The sequence below is a fragment of the Mobula hypostoma genome, chromosome 5 (genome assembly GCF_963921235.1).
Source record: "Mobula hypostoma chromosome 5, sMobHyp1.1, whole genome shotgun sequence".
In the NCBI taxonomy this organism is placed as follows: Eukaryota; Metazoa; Chordata; class Chondrichthyes; order Myliobatiformes; family Myliobatidae; genus Mobula; species Mobula hypostoma.
Window position 1 is genome coordinate 121,009,046 of NC_086101.1, and position 20,087 is coordinate 121,029,132.

The 20,087-nt window shown below is 41.3% G+C and overlaps 1 protein-coding gene across 1 annotated transcript in view; it reads left to right on the top strand.

The window, feature by feature from the left end:
* ift74 (intraflagellar transport 74) overlaps window positions 1-19,107 on the top strand; it is a 256,862-nt gene extending 237,755 nt beyond the window's left edge. Inside the window, exons 18-19 of the mRNA XM_063047634.1 lie at window positions 11,710-11,770; window positions 14,673-19,107. Of these exons, the coding sequence (XP_062903704.1) occupies window positions 11,710-11,770; window positions 14,673-14,794 (183 nt within the window). The 3' untranslated portion in view covers window positions 14,795-19,107. The remainder of the gene's footprint in view (window positions 1-11,709; window positions 11,771-14,672) is intronic.
* The last annotated feature ends 980 nt before the right edge of the window (window positions 19,108-20,087 follow it).

Sequence of the window (20,087 nt, forward strand, 5' to 3'; positions counted from 1 at the left end):
AGTGAAAAAAAGGAAAGGAGCACCATGCAAAGGTTTGGGCACCCCAAGAGATTTGAGCTCTCAGATAACTTTTACCAAGGTCTCAGACCTTAATTAGCTTGTTAGGGCTATGGCTTGTTTACAATCATCATTAGGAAAGGCCAGGCGATACAAATTTCAAAGCTTTATAAATACCCTGACTCCTCAAACCTTGTCTCAACAATCAGCCGCCATGGGCTCCTCTAAGCTGCTGCCTAGCACTCTGAAAATTAAAATAAATGATGCCCACAAAGCAGGAGAAGGCTAAGAAGGTAGCAAAGCATTTTCAGGTAGCTGTTTCCTCAGTTCGTAACGTAATTAAGAAATAGCAGTTAACAGGAACGGTGGTGGTCAAGTTGAGGTCTGGAAGACCAAGAAAACTTTCCGAGAGAACTGCTCGTAGGATTGCTAGAAAGACAAATCAAAACCCCCGTTTGACTGCAAAAGACCTTCAGGAAGATTTAGCAGACTCTGGAGTGGTGGTAGCCAGCCGGCTGGTGACGTAGTGGCATCAGCGCCAGACTTTGGAGCGAAGGCTCCCAACTTCAAATCCAGCCGGCTCCCAACTTCAAATCCAGCCGGCTCCCTTGTACGCTTTCCATCTGTGCTGGGTTGAGTGTCGAGCTAGCAACTTGGCCTCGTAAAAATAAGAAAGCCTGCTAAAAAAAATGCTGTCATGACGGCGTCCCGATGACTCCACTTGGAGTTAAGGGCTTTCTTCTTCTTCTTCTTCTTCTTCTGGAGTGGTGGTGACACCTGCACAAATATGACCTTCATGGAAGAGTCATCAGAAGAAAACCTTTCCTGCATCCTCACCACAAAATTCAGCATCAAAAGTTTGCAAAGGAACATGTAAACAAGCCTGATGCATTTTGGAAACAAGTCCTGTGGACTGATGAAGTTAAAATAGAACTTTTTGGCTGCAATGAGCAAAAGTATGTTTGGAGAAAAAAGGGTGCAGAATTTCATGAAAAGAACACCTCTCCAACCGTTAAGCACGGGGGTGGATCGATCATGCTTTGGGCTTGTGTTGCAACCAATGGCACAGGGAACATTTCACTGGTAGAGGGAAGAATGAATTCAATTAAATACCAGCAAATTCTGGAAGCAAACATCACACCATCTGTAAAAAAGCTGAAGATGAAAAGAGGATGGCTTCTACAACAGGATAATGATCCTAAACACACCTCAAAATCCACAATGGACTACCTCAAGAGGCGCAAGCATTTTGCCATAGCCCTCACAGTCCCTCGACCTAAACATCATCGAAAATCTGTGGATAGACCTCAAAAGAGTAGTGCATGCAAGACGGCCCAAAAATCTCATAGAACTAGAAGACTTTTGCAAGGAAGAATGGGTGAAAATCCCCTAAACAAGAATTGAAAGAGTCTTAGCTAGCTACAGAAAGCATTTACAAGCTGTGCTACTTGGTGTTACTAAGTACTGACCATGCAGGGTGCCCAAACTTTTGCTTTGGACCCTTTTCCTTTTTTTGTTATTTTGAAACTGTAAAAGATGGAAATAAAAAAGTAATCTTGCTTAAAATATTAAAGAAATGTGTCATTTTTAACTTCATGGCTTTTGGAAATCAGTTCATCTTTTACTCGCTTCGCTATTCACAGTAACAGAGATTTTGACCGGGCTGCCCTAACTTTTGCATGCCTCTGTACAGGATTCCCCTGCCATCCGAAGGTAGAGCATTCCTATGAAATGGTTCGTAAGCCAAATGCCGTAAAGCGAAGAAGCAATTACCATTTATTTATATGGGAAAAATTTGTGAGCGTTCGCAGACCCAAAAATAACCTACTAAATCATGCCAAATAACACATAAAACCTAAAATAACAGTAACATATAGTAAAAGCAGTAATGATATGATAAATACACAGCCTATATAAAGTAGAAATACTTTTCCACAATCATTACTGCACTGTTCTCCGTAGCAAAAATTTCACGCAAGCGCTGTTGGCAAAAACACGGCGCAAGCGCTCTCCAGTAACCTTTAAGCTATGAAGCTGCCAAATCATACCAAATAACATGTAAAAATACACAGCCTATATAAAGTAGAAATAATGTATTACAGTGTAATATCACTTACGGGAATCGGGAAGACAGCGCTGAGCACACTGATGATGGTGTGTTAGGCTGAGTTGTCAGAGTTTGGCTGGTGCAGTGGCCCCCACCCTCCAGGCCGCCGAACGATACCGAACTGCGAAGCATGCAGGGTTGCAGCGGTGGCCGGGAGGCACACAGCACATCTTTAAGAAAAAAGTCGAAATAAACATGCTAATTAATTAGGTGCCGCCCGGCATGTAATTGTCGGCCCAGATCAGTGCCGATTTCCAATTGCGTCGTCTCTGATCTGAGCCGACAATTACGTGTCGGGCGGCACCTAATTAATTAGCATGTTTATTTCGGCTTTTTTCTTAAAGATGTGCTGTGTGGTTCCCGGCTACCGCTGCATTCTCCGCGAATCACGGGGAGGTTGGACACTGGGGTGGCATCTCGTCGTCTGTTTCCATTAGAGCAGGCAGCTCATCTTCTCCTATGACTGCCTGCCTCGATGTCGAAGGTCGAGGTTCGTCGTCTGCTGTGGCTGATGTGGAAGGCTTGCATGACTGCTGAGCCTTGCGCATTTTTCTATCATACAGTTCTTTGTAAGGACTCAAACCATTTTGCAAATATCCCCTAAACCTACATACCCTTTCAAAATTAAAGTCCTACTTTGTCATTGCAGCGAAAATCTCACATTCCTGGACAACTTCACTTTCTGTCCATTCGCTACTACATTCGGTTTCGATTGTTATCCTTTCCTCTTCCAATTGCATCAGCTCTTCATCTATCAGTTCTTGGTCATGGGATGCCAAAACCTTTTCAACATCATGTTCGTCAGCTTCCACAAGCCAAACTCACTCTGTCCTTGCTTTGTTCACCACGATCGAAACGCTTAATTATGTCTAGTTTTACGCTAAGTGTAACACCCTTACAAGCTTTTTTAGGCTTTTCCGATACCATAGAACTCATCTTGCAAACGGCTGCTCACAGGCACTTATTTAAGCAATGCTGGCTAGATTGCAGTTCCGAATCCCGGGGAGAGTGGCTGCTCAGGGCACGCGCGCTGATTTTCCCCGCGTGCTGCTTTTTTTTCATAACAGTGAAAACACCTTCTGTTAGCGAAAACAGGGTACTAATGTAGCTCTTTCGTAACGGTGAGGTTTCGTAAAGCGAATGTTCGAAAAGCAGGGGACACCTGTAATTACAATTTTGAAAAGACATTTAGACAGTTACATGCATAGAAAGAATTTTGAGGAATTTGGGCTATATGTGGGGAACTGGAACTAGCACAAGTAAACAACTTGGTCAGCGTGGAAAATTCAGCTGAAGAGCCTGTTTCTGTGCTGTATAACTCCATTCTTGTACTCACACATGCCACTTCCTCTGACAGCATTTCCCATGCATCTACTACCCTTTTTGTGGGAAAGCATTCTGCTCAGATCCCCTTTAAAACATTCCCCTTTCACCTGTCTACTCTAGTTCTAGACTCCATTACCTAGGATACTGTAAATGACAGTGATTATCCACCTTATCTCTGCACATCATGACTTTATAAGGTCACCCCTCAGTCTCTTTTGCTTCTGGGAAATAATTCCAGCCTCTTCAGTTTCTTCTGATAATCCAAACTTCCAGTCAAGGGAAGGTCTTCATGAATCTTTTTTGCATCCTTTCTAGTTTAATCAAATCCTTTCCATAATATGGCGACCATAGCTTCACACAAAATACTAATAAGTTATTTTAAAATAAGAAATGATTGCCAGTATGTGTGAATATCAGGAGGAGAAACTGAGCAGGACAGAGAGTAGGATAAAGAAGCCATTGGTGCAAGCTGTGTTTCTGATTGACTCAGTGTATCGCACTTCGCCAATAAATGGAAGACAAGATCAAGTGGAGTAGCCATTTTAAAGCAACCAGTATGAGAGGGGGCAACCTAGGAGTGGGATTTCTGTGGCTTTGGCTCAAAAGGTTTTAGTGATGAAGAATAGGTAAGGAGCAGATAAAGTTTTTATTTTCCTATTAATCCATGATCTTTCACTTTGTAGACAAAATGGCAGTCAGGTCATTGGAATGCTCTGCTTGCAAGATGTGGGAGGTCAGGGAACCTTGTAGTTTCCCAGATGACTACATCTGTGGGAAGTGCACCCAGCTAAGCTCCTAACAGCTTAGATGGGACAAATTTCTTCAATGCATCCAAGAGGGGTTCTTCAAAACAGTATGTGGAGATTCCAACTAAAAGAGAGAACATACTGGACAATTTTGGGAAATGAGCCAGGCCAGGTGACAAATCTGATAGTGAATGAACATTTTTGGAATAGTGACCACAATTCATTAAGTTTTAAAATAGTTTTGTCTGAAGGTTCTAATGGATTAGAATAAAATTAGATCTTGCAGGGAGGTTAAGTTATAATGGGATAAGACAGGAACTAAGAAATTTTAGTTGGGAGCAGCTGTTATCAGACAAATCCACATCTGACATATGGGACCAGTTGATCAGAGTTCATGATTGGTCTTTTCCAGTAAAGAGTAAATATAAGGATGGTAAGTACAGGGACCCTAGATGACTTGGAAGATCCTAAACTTAGGGTAAAAAACAAGCTTAAGTAAGGTTTAAGAAGCTAAAGTCTGATTGGTCAGACTAAAGATAATGGGGAAGTGCTCAAGAAGACTATTAGAAAGGCCAAAAGGGGCCATGAAATGCCCTTGCAAGCATGATCAAGGCATTTTATACTCGTATTAAGAAAAGGAGGATATCTAAGGAGAAGGTAGGTTCACTGAAGGATAAAGGAGAGAATTTATGTTTGGACTTAGAGCAAGTAACTGAAGTGCTAAGATCATACTACAGAACATAAAACAGGAGAGCACTGGACGGGCCATTCGGCTCATGATGCAGTGCTGATGTTAATGCCAATTTATACTAAATGTCTTCCTGCTCATCCATATCTCTCCATTCCCTTAAAGGGAAATTAAGAACCTGGTGGCATGGTGCGAAGACAATAACCTATCCCTCAACGTCAGCAAGACGAAGGAATTGGTTGTTGACTTCAGAAGGAGTAGCGGACCGCACAACCCCATTTACATCGGTGGTGCGCAAGTGGAACAGGTCAAAGGCTTTAAGTTCCTCGGGGTCAATATCACAAATGACCTGACTTGGTCTAACCAAGCAGAGCCCACTACCATGAAGGCCCACCAGCGCCTTTACTTCCTGAGAAAGCTAAAGAAATTTGGCCTGTCCCCTAAAACCCTCACTAATTTTTATAGATGCACCATAGAAAGCATTCTTCTAGGGTGCATCACAACCTGGTATGGAAGTTGTCCTGTCCAAGACCGGAAGAAGCTGCAGAAGATCGTGAACACAGCCCAGCACATCACACAAACCAAACTTCCGTCCGTGGACTCACTTTACACTGCACGCTGTCGGAGCAGTGCTGCCAGGATAATCAAGGACACGACCCACCCAGCCAACACACCTTTCGTCCCTCTTCCCTCCGGGAGAAGGCTCAGGAGCTTGAAGACTCGTACGGCCAGATTTGGGAACAGCTTCTTTCCAACTGTGATAAGACTGCTGAACGGATCCTGACCCGGATATGGGCCGCACCCTCCAAATATCCGGACTTGCCTCTCAGTTTTTTTGCACTACCTTACTTTCCCTTTTCTATTTTCTTTTATGATTTATAATTTAAATTTTTACTCTATTTCCTTTTGATTTGTACTTCAGGGAGCGCGAAGTGCAGAATCAAATATCGCTGTGATGATTGTACGCTCTAGTATCAATTGTTTGGCGACAATAAAGTAAAATCATGTACCTTTCTAAAAGGCTTTTAAATTCCACCAAACTGCCTGATTCCACTACTACCCACAGAAACAAGAGTTTGTTCATACAAATTCCAGCAGAACACCAGTGGCTCAACCGAGTGACACCATGAGACAAATCATTCTCGAAATACAAAACCCCACAATAAGCACTAATTGGCAGTCCGCTTTAAATAACCATGGTATGCAGAGAACTCATATCAATCAAAATAAACATGGCATAATTAAATGGAAAGCACAAAGGCTTAACAACCGTAGATAAGACAACAATGAACTAATTCTGCTGCGTGGGCCAGCAGGGCTCATAACACCATCTTTATCATCATCTTAAAAAGTGTTAGATATTTCTCTCAGCTTCCGTTACTCTAGGTACCAAGCTTTCCGGTTTTCCCTTATAGCTCATACCCTGCAATCCAGGCAGCATCTTAGTAAATATATTATGCCTCCTTTTCTTAGCCTCCACATACTTCTTATAATGGACTGACCAGAACGGCACACAGTACTCTAGTGTAGTCTGTCTGAAGTTTTATGTAGCTCAAGCATGATGTATTTGCTCTTATATTCAACACTCCTACCAATTAAGACAAAATTCTATATACTGCCTCATCTACTTGCACAGCTACTTCAGTCAATTATTGACTTGGACCACAAGTTCCTTGTCTACCTCAATGCTATAGGGGCTCTGCCATGAACAATGTACTTCTTCTTTTCATTTAACCTGCTAAAGTGCAACATCTCATGCTTGCCTGTATTAAATTCTATCTGCCACTTCCTTCCCCATATTTGTAATTGATCCTATATCCCACTGTGTTCTTTGATAGTCCATTACACTGTCTACAACTCTACTGATCTTGGTGTCATCTGCATACTTGCAGATATGCAGTTCCAACAACGATAATCATGGAACTCCACAAGTCACAGAACTCTATCCAGAATAATAGCCTTTCGACCTAACTTCCTGTCTTCAATATGCAAACTATTTCCGAATCCAAACTTGCAATTTATCCTGGGTCCCCTGCATCTTCGTCTTCTGAATTAACCTACCTTGAGGGATCTTATCAAATACCTTTCCAAAGTCCTTGGAGATAATATCCCTACGCGACACTTATCAAGCACTTTTGTCACCGCCACACAAAAAAAAATCAAGTTTATACTATCAGCCCCACACAAAGAAATAATGACAGTCTCTAAGCAGGCATGCCCTTCCAAATGCACGTATATCATATCCTCAGGTATCTTCTCCAATACTTTCCAAAAGCTTTTTAGTTAGATACGGCGCTGTAGCCCAAGGTGTTCTCGGTCCACCAGATCAAATGGCGGAATCAGGAAAGGATAAAAATGATGGTGTTTGCTTAATGACAAACTCATGATGGTGCTTGGATTTAGTGGTCTTAAACTGGCATATAGAAGTTAGATTAACAATCTGTCTGAATGGAGCCATACTAATCTCTCATACAACATCAGCAAAACCAAAGAACTGACTACAGAAGAAGGAAACCCGAGGTCCATGAGCCAATTCTCATCGAAAGGTGGAGAGGGCCAGAAACTCGAAATTTCTTGGTATTATCATTTCAGAGGATTTGTAGAGGCTTATACTCTCTGGAATTTAGAAGATTGTGGGGGGATCTTATTGAAATGTATAAAATTCTAAGGGGATTGGACAGGCTAGATGCAGGAAGATTGTTCCCGATGTTGGGGAAGTCCAGAACGAGGGGTCACAGTTTGAGGATAAAGAGGAAGCCTTTTAGGACCGAGATGAGGAAAAACTTCTTCACACAGAGAGTGGTGAATCTGTGCAATTCTCTGCCACAGGAAACAGTTGAGGCCAATTCATTGGCTATATTTAAGAGGGGGTTAGATATGGCCCTTGTGGCTAAAGGGATCGGGGGTATGGAGAGAAGGCAGGTACAGGGTTCTGAGTTGGATGATCAGCCATGATCATACTGAATGGCAGTGCAGGCTCGAAGGGCCGAATGGCCTACTCTTGCACCTATTTTCTATGTTTCTATGTCATAGGACTAGCACTTAATTGCCACTGCAAAGAAGACATGGTCACATCTCTACTTTCTTCAAAGTTTGCATAGATTCAGCAGGTCATCTAAAACTTTGACAAACTTCTATCAATATACAGTGGAGAATATACTGACTGGTTGCATCATGGACAGGTATGGAAACACCAATGCCCATGAATGGAAAAGTCTACAGAAAAGTATTAGATACAGCGTAGTCCATCACAGGAAAAGTCCTCACCATCATTGAGCACATTCACGGGTAGTGCTGCCACAATAAAGAAACATCCATCATGAGGGATCCCCACCAGCCAGGCAAAGCTTTCTTCTCACTACTACCATCAGGAAGGAGATACAGGAGCTTCATGTCCCACACCACCAGCTTCAGGAACAGTTAATACCCTACAAACATCAGACTCCTGAACCAGCAGGGATAACTTCACTCACCTCAACTCTGAACTGATTCCACAACCTATGGAATCACTTTCAAGGACTCTACAACTCATATTCTCAGTATTTTTTTTTACATGTGTATTATTTAGTTATTATTTGCAGAGTTTGTCTTCATTTGCACATTGGTTGTTCGCCAGTCTTTGTTTATATTTTTTGTTGATTCCATTACATTTCTTTTTTTCCTGTGAATGGCAATGAATCTCAAAGTAGTATATGATGACATATATGTACTTTGACAATAAATTTACTTTGAACTTTGACATTTGAATATATATTGGCATTAAAATTAGCACATCATCATGGGCCAACATGGCCTGCCCACTGCTGTACTATTCTGTGTGTTTTCTATGCAATTTTAAATGGCCATGGGAAACAGTTCTTATTAAAAAGAATGTGGGGAACATCCAGTCAACTAGAAGAAGAAAATATACTTAAGGTTTAGGAAGCAAGGTACAGAGAGGGCTCTAAAGAGTTACAAGATAGCCAGGAAGAAGCTTAGGAGAGCTGGAAGGGGACCTGAGAAGGCCTTGACAAGTAGAATTAAGTGAAACCCAGGAGGATAATTAGAGTGAGTGTAGAACAGATCAGGGAATGAAGAGGAAACATGTACCTCAAGATGGAAGAAGTAAGTGAAGTCCTTTATGAATATTTTGCTTCAGTATACACCATTGAGGGGAACCTTGACAAATGGGAGGACAGTGTAAACTGGTTGATATGCTGGAACATATCAGTGTTAAGAAAGAGGATGTACTGGAACTTTTGGAAAACATTAGGGTAGATAAGTCCCCAAGGTCAAACAGGATATCTACCCAAGTTTATTACGGGAAGTGAAGAAAGAGATTGCTGTGTTCTTTGGCAATGATCTTTGTGTCCTCATTAGTCATAGGAGTAGTACCAGAAGACTGGAGGGTGGCAAATGTTATTCTTTTGTTCAGGAAAAGAAATAGGGATAATCCTGGGAATTAGAGACCAGTGAATCTTATGTCAGTGGTGGGCAAATGATTGGAGAGGATTCTTAGAGACAGAATTTACAGGCATTTGGAGAAGCGTAATCCGAGGGGTCATCAGTATGGCTTTGTGAGGAGGGGTAAGACATGCCTCGCAGGCCTGATTGAATTCTTTGAGGCAGTGACAACACAAATTCATGCAGGTAGAGTAGTATGCTAGGGCATATTCTGGAGTTATAGTATATAGCAAATACTAATTTCAATGCAGCCAGTCTTCAGACCTGAACATGGATTGTAGATCGAATTGAAGATGCAGCTGTGAACATTGCACTTCTTGGAGCTACATTTTGCGGTTGCTTGCAAGCAAAGAAATACTCCATTTTACAGCAGTTGTCTGCATATGCATGAATGCGGCCCAGGGTCAGTGTGAATTAACATTCATATTGGGTGTTTGGTTGGAAGATGGAAGTATTTGAAAATCATATGTATTTCAAAGGAAGCATTATAGATACATTGGAACTATAGAACTATTGTCCTGCTGTTATTATCTTAACCATATAAAAATGTCTTTAACATATAAATATTGATTCATGTAGGTGTCTTCTTCCAAGAGTGTCTTGAATATGATAACTGCCACTCATTTTGCTGAATAAGGGCTCCTATATCCACTGGCTTCAGTGTCTCTCTGGTGACTTTGTTCACAGTCACAACAGTGTATATGGATTTTAGTAAAGCGTTTGACATGGATCCCCACTGTAGGCTCATTCAGAAAATCAAGGGGCACTGGGTCCAGGGAAACTTGGTTATGAGTATTCAGAATTGGCTTGCCCAGAAAAAGCAGAAGATGGTAATAGATGAAGCATATTCTGCCTGGAGGTCAGCGACCAGTGGTTTTCCACAGGAATCTGTTCTGTAACCCCTGCACTTTGTGATTTTTATAAATGTCTTCAATAAGGAAGTGGAAGGGTGGGTTAGCAAGTTTGCAGATAACACAAAGGTTGAAGGTGTTGTGAATAATGTAGAAGACTGTCGTATTGTTGCTGATTAACTGGACTCTGAAAATTTGCACTTGTTCCACAATCATACTTTATTATTTGTGCACAAAGAGAAAAGCATGGCCCCTGTCATCAGTTCTAAATTTTGAATAAAGGAATGCCATTTTTTAATCAGAAATTGACTACAATGGGATATTGACAGGATGTAGTGCTGGGCTGAGAAGTGACAGATAGAGTTCAATCTGGAAAAGCGCAAAGTGATACACCTTAGAAGTTTGAACTTCAAGGCAGAATACGGGGTAGCAGTATAAGTAACAGAGGGATCTGGGGTCCACATCCGTACAACCTCAAAGTTGCCACACTAGTTGATGGGGTGGTTAAGAAGCCATATGGTGTGTTGACCTTCATTCGTTGGGAGATTAAGTTCAAGAGCCGCAAGTTAACGTTGCAGCTCTTTAAAGCTCAGGTTAGACCATACTTAGTGTATTGTGTTCAGTTCTGAACTCCTCCTTATAGGTAGGATGTAGAAACTTTAGAGCAAGTGCAGCAATCTACCAGGATGCTGCCTGAATTAGAGAGTATGTTTTATGACGATAGGTTAAGTGAGCTAGGGCTTTTCTCTGTAGAGCAAAGAAGGATGAGAGGTGACTTAATAGTGCTGTACAAGATGATAAGAGGTATCAATTGAATGGATTTTTTCCCCCAGGGTAAAACTGGCTAATACGAAGGGGCATAATGTTAAGGTGACCAGAAGAAAATATAAGGGGGATGTCAGGGGTAATTTTTTTCGTACAGAAAGTGGTAAGTGTATTTAACACATCTTCCACAAAGAGCAGGGGTTGCAGAACTGATCCCTGTGGAAAATCACTGGTCATTGACCTCCAGATAGTGATAGAAACAGATACATTAGGGACATTTAGAAGACTGTTAGATTACCACAAGGATGAAAGAAAAATGGTGGGCTACATGGGAGGGAAGGGTTAGGTTGATCTTAGAGTAGGTTATAGGTCAGTGCAACATTGTTGGTTGAAGGGTCTTTATTGTGCTGTACTGTTTGATATTCTGAAACAAGATCCATGTGCATGTATGAGCACCTTTGCAATTGATCAGTTATAGAATTGCCACAAACTTAATTTCTGAAGAATGTATTTACACTTCCATGCAGGAATAATCGAGTTAATACAATTTAAGCTGATATCAATTAAGATCTGTTAGATTCCATTGTAATTGCTGAAAGCAAAACACACAAAATGCTAGAGGAACTCAGCTGGTCAGGCAGCATTCTTAGAAATGAACAAACAGTCGATGTTTTGGGCCAAGACCCTTCTTCAGGAATGTTTCAAATGTTGAAAGTCTTTTTTTAACAACTGTTGGAGCCTCTGTGGTTCTCAATATTTAGTCATTAAAATTATTATTTTTTTCAGCTGATGAATCTGGAACGTAAATGGCAACACCATGAGCAGAACAACTTTGTTATGAAAGAATGTATCCTTAACAGTTTGCATCAATCTTATTTTTAATTTACAGAAGCATTTAAACAATATGTCTTATAAAATTAGTGAAACATTTCTACTGTAAAAGTTTGAGGTACTATTTTGTCCAGACCATGAAGAAGAAAGTGATATAGCATCTTTTACATCTGATTTGGCTGATATAGCCTTAATTTAATATGAAAATGGTGATACCTCCTCAGTACCAGTTAGAAATGGCCATTTGGATTAAATAACTCATGGCCTATTGAAACAGCTCAGTATGCCAACCAACTGAACCAAATATGCCATCTTTCGAACAGATTTGCTTTTTTCTGAATCTTATTCCCTTATGTTGTGATTATATAGGTAGCATGTCACCAATGCATTGATTGCTCCAAGTAGTTGTTAGTTAGTGAGTAGGGTCAAGCTGCTTTTGAAACTAATTTACCAGAAACTTAACAAAAGCTTTTGCCTCTTCTTGCCTAAACCTCTTGAGACAAAGCCTACCCTCTCTCACACAATGGCTGCACCAATTAAACCTAACTTTTTATTGGCCTTTGCCATGTGCCTAACAGATCATTTGATAGAGGCTTGCAAAAATGTCCTGAAAGGCCTCTGCTCTTTTTAACTCTTCCGCTGCCTCACCAACAAGCGACTGAAGTCCGTCAAAAATTTACTGAAAAATTCATGTTAGCTGCCTCCTGAGATTCCCTTCATTGCAGAATCCAACCAAATAATTTCACTCTAGGTGGCCAAATGCACTGGAAATAGGAAACGTCTCCAGGACCAGACAGCACTACATCTGAAGTATGATAGACCTCTGCTCCAGAACTAATTGACTAGCCAAAAAGTGTCATTATTTTTTAGATTATGAGAACACTTAGTCCTCTTTTTATTGTCATTTAGAAATGCATACATGCATTAAGAAATGATACAATGTTTCTCCGGAGTGATATCACAGAAAACAGGACAAACCAAAGACTAACACTGACAGAACCACATAATTATACCATACAGTTACAGCAGTGCAAAGCAATACCATAATTTGATGAAGAACAAACCATGGGCACGGTAAATAAAGTCTCAAAAGTCCCCGAGTCGATCAGCTCCCAAGTCCCCAATAGCAGGCGGCAAAAGGGAGAAACTCCCTGCCATAAACCTCCAGGCACCGTCAACTTGCCGATGCCTTGGAAGCAACCGACCACAGCCGACACTGAGTCCATCCATCCGAAAACTTCAAGCTTCCGTCCAGCCTCTCCGATACAGCCTCCTGAGTGCCGTCCTCTGCCGAGCGCCTTCGACCTTGTCCCGGCCGCTGAAACAAGCAAAGCCGTGGATTTCGGGGCCTTCAGCTCCGAGATTCTGGTTACCACACAGTAGCAGTGGCAGCGAAGCGGGCATTTCAGAAGTTTTCCAGATGTTCCTCCATGCTCTTACATCCGTCTCCATCAAATCAGAATTGTGCACAGTCCCCTGCTTGACAGATATAATTATAATGGCCATAATGGAAAATATAATGACTATTTAAGTTATTGTGCAATTATATACAGGTCATAAAAAAATCTCATTTCAGATAGAAACTGATATCAAAAGTGTAGTCCAGAGTACAGAAAGAACAGTACAGAATAGAGACCCTTTGTCCCACAGTGTCTGTGCCAACTGTGATGGCAAATTAAACTGCAGAACTGCCTGTACATTATCGCCTTCCATCCATTCCCTGCCTGTTTACCTGCCTACCTAAGTGCCTCTTAAACATCGCTATTGTTCTTATTTCCATTACTTCCCTGGGCTGCATGTTCCAGCTGTTGACAACTCTGCATACAATAAAACTGGCCTGGTAAATTTCCTTTAAACTTCCCCCTCTCTCACCTTAAACCTATGCCCTCTAATGTTTGATATTTACACTTGGGGGAAAAAGACTAATCATATGCTGTATGTATGCCTCTCATGATATAATAAACTTTTATTAGATCACTCCTCAGCCTCTGACAGAAAACAATCCAAGTTTGTCCAATATTTCTTCATAGCTAATGCTCTCTAATCCAAGTAACATTAGATTAGATTATGAGGACATGCAGTCCTCTTTTATTGTCATTTAGTAATGCATGCATTAAGAAATGATACAATGTTCTTCCAGTGTGATATCACAGAAACACAAGACAGACCAGGACTGAAAAACTGATAAAAACCACATGATTATAACATATAGTTACAACAGTGCAAGCAATGCCGTAATTTGATAGAAAATAGACCATGGGCAGGGTAAATAAAAGTCTCAAAGTCTCTTGAAAGTCCCATTATCTCACGCAGATGGTAGGAGGAAGAAAACTCTCTCTGCCATGAGCTTCCAGCGCCGCAAACTTGCCGATGCAGCATCCTGGAAGCACTCGACCACAGATTTATCTGGTAAATCTCTAATGCACCCTCTTTTAAAACACTGCTTCTTGCAGTGACCAGAACTGCACACAAAACTTCAAATGTTTATTCATTTAGTTTACATATGCCTGAGTTTAATTTGTTTATGAGATTTAGCAATAGTTTTTGGATGCTTTCAAATACTAGTTGATATGCACGCTATCTCCAAGCATAGCCATTGTGCATACAACCAGCCATTTGTGCTTCACCACACTGATCAGCTGAGAACTAGCCTGTCAGAGAAAGACTGGGTGCAAATGGGAAGAAACACTTTGATTAAGCAAGTGACTGACAAGTTTTTCCAATCAGCATAAAATTTGCTGGATTGATCTTTAGAAGTTTTGTTTTCACTTGGCTATTTCATAGCGTTGCAGGTTTTTCCAGTGTTAACATCACACTCAGACAAAATTTCCATTGCTTTCTTTCATTTAATCTATTTTGACCTGCAAAACAATATTTTTGAAATTACTCTGTTTGTTTTTCTTAACTCTATTCAACAGTTATAGCTACAAAGGGAATGGAGAGTAATTACCAACCTATTATGAAGGATGTTACCAAACAACTTACTGAGTTCAACAAAATACTTCAAGAAGCCCTTCAGAATGCTAAAAAAATGACCTAAGCTTCCTGGTTGATCTGAAAGGATATCAAAGAAAATAGTTTTAATTGGTTTATTGCTTTAACTGTGAAATATTCATATGCGGATAGGCTCACACTTTACTGAACCTTTCTCATGCATTTTTTTATTTTGAAGTGTATCTACATACAGTTTATTGTGAATATTTGTTTATTGTTAGAAAATAGAACATACTTATTTCCCTTTACCTTTGCAACTTGTATTCTCTCACATGCCCGTCAACTCCAATTTCATTACTTTTCTCATTAAACAGCATGAGCAGTAATTTACAATAGCCAAATAACTTAGTCTTTGGGATGTGGGAGAAAATTGGAACACTCTTGAAAATTGCTTTTTCATTGAGAAAGTCGTGAAGTGTTTGTATTTTAGCTCAAATTAACTTTTTAACTACGTTTGTGTTTGTATTCTGTAATGGGATACTTTAAATACAAATATATCAAACGGAAATCAAGATGTGTGAATTCAACATCCTTTGGATAATCCATTCTGCCACTATTCAACCTATGGACTTCATTTCAATTTGCATGAGCTTGAAACTGAGGAGTTCTGATTGTATCTGTAAACTTGAAGTGTGCAAGGGGTTTTATTCTAAGCCACTATGCTTCTGGGATTCCTGATGAAGTTCATAAATCAGATTCAATTCCACCAGGTAAAGCCTCCAATCATGTAAGTTAGCTTTCCGTGTAGAGCAAAAGGACAAGTGGAGTGAAGTCAGAACATGATCATTGAAACCTCGCAAATGTGACTACAGATTGCCACTGAAGTAGCAGCATGTGATTTCAATGGCACAAACCATCTTAACAGAAAAGGTGAGTGTTTCTAGCTACTTGTTCCAGAACTTTATTTCTTTGGAAATCTGATCTTGCAGGTACACTTGTAGTCATCTTTCCTCAGTCCCATCTGTCCAGCCACAACCAATGGTTTCTGTCCTCTTTACACAATATTTTACTATTCCATCATGCTTACCCTTAACAAAGGCACTGTCAGCCCATTAACCTGTTCAACATCAGTTGCTTTTTCTCCTCATAGGAGCAAAGTACAGAATTTGAAGGCAAAAAACAAAAGGTGACTCCATCCATTTTATAATTGATAGTGACAGATAGGGAGTTGTTGAAGCTTGGTGAAGGCCAGCATGAATTAGTAACTTCACCACTGCGTGATGTTATGATTAGATGCCCCCTCTGACATACAGCAGTCACCCATGATAAGTTTCTTTTGGCAGTGCCATAGCAATTATTAAAAAAATTCTTACCTTCGCTGTTATGTCTTGAATCTTTAGTCTCCCACAGGAGCTTCAAGTGCTCTATGGAAAATGATTCAGAAATTACTAATTCACCAACAGAGAAGTCAGGCCAGGGAGCATCTGTGTAAAAGTGTAAACTGTTGATGCTTTGGGCTGAGACCCTTCATCAGGACTCCATCTGACCTTGGCCAGTCCTGCCGAAGAGTCTCGGCCCAAATCACTGACGGTACTCTTTCTCAGCCTGGCCTGCTGAGTTCCTCTAACATTTTGTGTGTGTTGCTCGGATTTCCAGCATCTGCAGATTTTCTCTTGTTTGTAACTGGTATATAATTTTACTTCTTCTACCTCCTTCCCTTCTTAACAAGTTGAATGACATTTGCCATTTCCCAGTTCTCTGGAAACATTCCAGAATTTAGTGATTCCATAAAGGTCATTACTAATGCCTCCACAATCTTTTCAGCTACCTCTTTCAGAACCCTATGGTGTACACCATCTGGTCCAGATGACTTAATTACCTTCAGACCTTTCAGCTTCCCAAGCACCTTCTCCTTAGTAAAACGACAATCACTTCTGCCCCATGGCACACTGGAATTTCTGGCAGATTGCTGGTGTCTTCCACATTGAAGAAGGTCTCAGAATATTTATTAAGTTTATCCTTGTTCCACATTACTACCTTTCTAGCGTCATTTTCCATACTACTTCATCTTTGGGATGTATCTATCCTGCATCTCCCGAATTGCTCTCAGAAACTGGAATTCTTTATGTATACTTAAGGCTGAGGTTGATAAATTCTTGAATGATTAGGGCATGAAGGGATACAGGGAGAAGGCAGGAGACTGGGGGCTGAGAGGAAAACTGGATCAGTCATAAGGACAGAACAAAATCGATGGGCTGGATGGCCTAATTCTGCTCCGATATCTTATGGTCTTAAACTCCAGCCATTACTGTTCTGCCATCATCCCTGATAGTGTCCCCTTCCAATCAGCTTTGGTCAGCTCCTTCTCATGCTTCTCTAATTCCCTTTACTCCACCGCAAGGCCATAAGACATAGGAGCAGAATTAGGCCATTCAGCCTATTGAGTCTGTTCCGTCATTTCAACATAGCTGATCCTGGATCCCATTCAACCCCATACACCTGGCCTCTCACCATATCCCTTGATGCTCCGATTAATCAGGAATCTATCAACCTCCGCTTTGAATATACCCCTGGACTTGGTTTCCACAGCAGTTTGTGGCAGAGCATGCCACAGATTCACCACTCTTTGGCTAAAAAAAAATTCCTCCTTACCTTTGTTCTAAAAAGTTAACCCTCAATTTTGAGGCTGTGCCATCTAGTTCTGGATACCCCCTCTGCAGGAAACTTCCTCTCCACATCCACCTTATCTAGCCCTTTCAGCATTTAGTAGGTTTCGATGAGATCCCCCCACATTCTTCCAAATTCCAGTGAGTACAGGCCCAAAGCTGCTGAATGCTTCTCATGTGTTAACCCCTTCATTCCCGGAACCATCCTTGTGAACCTTCTCTGGATTCTCTCCAATGACAATACATCCCTTCTGAGATAAGGGGCCAAAGCAGTTGACAATATTCCAAATGTGGCCTGACTAATGTCTTATAAAGGCTCAGCATTATCTCCTTGCTTTTATATTCAATTCCCCTTGAAATAAATGGCCACATTGCACTTGCCTTTTTTACCACGGACTCAACCTGTGAATCTACTGGGAGTCTTGTACAAGGACTCTTAACTCCCATTGCACCTCTGATGTTTGAGTTTTCTCCCCATTTAGATAACAGTCTGCACTATAGTTCCTTTTACCAAAATGGATTATCATATGTTTCCCAACACTATATTCCATCTGTCACTTTTTTCCCCATTCTTCGAATTTGTCTAAGTCCTGCTGCAATTGCATTGCTTCCTCAACACTACCTACCCTTCTTCTTATCTTGATATCACCTGAAAACTTTGCCAAAAAGCCACCAATTTCACTATCTAAATCATTGACAAACAAGATGAAAAGTAGTGCTCTCAATACTGGCCCCTGAGGAACACCACTAGTCACTAGCAGCCAATCACAAAAGACCCCCTTTATTCCCATTCACTGCCTTCTGCCTGTCAGCCATTCCACTATCCGTGCCAGTATTTTTTCTGTAACACCATAGGATTTTATCTTGTTAAGCAGCCTTATCAAATGCCTTCTGAAAATCTATGTAAATGACATCTACTGCCTCTCCTTTGTTCACCTTGCTTGTTGCTACCTCAAAGAATTCTGATTTGTCAGGCAAGATTCCCCTTTACAGAAACTATGCTGACTGACTTATTTTATCATGAGTCTCCAGGTACCTCAAAACCTCATCCTTAATAATGGACTCCCCAACACTTTCTCAACCACTCAGGTTAGGCTAACTGGCCTATAATTTCCTCTCTTTTGTCTTCCTTCCTTCTTTAAAAAGTGGAGTGACATTTGCAATTTTCCAGTCCTCTGGGACTGTGCCAGAATTAAGTGCTTCTTGAAAGATCATTACCAATGCATCCGTTATCTCTTAAGCAACCTCCTTCAGGAATCAGGTGTAGTCCATCTGGTCTAGGTGACCTATCCATCTAAAGACCTTTCGGTTTGCCAGGCACTTTTTCCTTTGTAATAGCAATGGCACTCACTCCGGCTCCCTGACACTCACAGACCTCTGGCACATTGCTAGTGTCTTCCATAGTGAAGACTGAAGCAAAGTACATAGAACATAGAATAGTACAGCACAGTACAGGCCCTTTGGTCCACAATGTTGTGCCGACCCTCAAACCCTGCCTCTCATATAAGCCCCCACCTTAGATTCCTCCATATAACTGTCTAGTAGTCTCTTAAACTTCACTAGTGTATCTGCCTCCACCACTGACTCAGGCAGTGCATTCCACGCACCAACCACTCTCTGAGTAAAAAACCTTCCTCTAATATCCCCCTTGAACTTCCCACCCCTTACCTTAAAGCCATGTCCTCTTGTATTGAGCAGTGGTGCCCTGGGGAAGAGGCGCTGGCTATCCACTCTATCTATTCCTCTTATTATCTTGTACACCTCTATCATGTCTCCTCTCATCCTGCTTCTCTCCAAAGAGTAAAGCCCTAGCTCCCTTAATCTCTGATCATAATGCATACTTTCTAAACCAGGCAGCATCCTGGTAAATCTCCTCTGTACCCTTTCCAATGCTTCCACATCCTTCCTATAGTGAGGTGACCAGAACTGGACACAATACTCCAAGTGTGGCCTAACCAGAGTTTTATAGAGCTGCATCATTACATCGCGACTCTTAAACTCTATCCCTCGACTTATGAAAGCTAACACCCCATAAGCTTTCTTAACTACTCTATCCACCTGTGAGGCAACTTTCAGGGATCTGTGGACACGTACCCCGAGATCCCTCTGCTCCTCCACACTACCAAGTGTCCTGCCATTTACTTTGTACTCTGCCTTGGAGTTTGTCCTTCCAAAGTGTACTACCTCACACTTCTCCGGGTTGAACTCTGTCTGCCACTTCTCAGCCCACTTCTGCATCCTATCAATGTCTCTCTGCAATCTTTGACAATGCTCTACACTATATACAACACCACCAACCTTTGTGTCGTTTGCAAACTTGCCAACCCACCCTTCTACCCCCACATCCAGGTCATTAATAAAAATCACGAAAAGTAGAGGTCCCAGAACAGATCCTTGTGGGACACCACTAGTCACAATCCTCCAATCTGAATGTACTCCCTCTACCACCACCCTCTGCCTTCTGCAGGCAAGCCAATTCTGAATCCACCTGGCCAAACTTCCCTGGATCCCATGCCTTCTAACTTTCTGAATAAGCCTACCATGTGGAACCTTGTCAAATGCCTTACTAAAATCCATATAGATCACATCCACTGCACTACCCTCATCTATTAAGTACTACATATTAAGTACTCACCAGCATCACCTCCCTTTTATTCTTTGCATAACTTGCTTTATGTATCCTACTTCGTAATATCGGCTAGTTTGCTGTTATATATCATCTTTTCCCTTCTC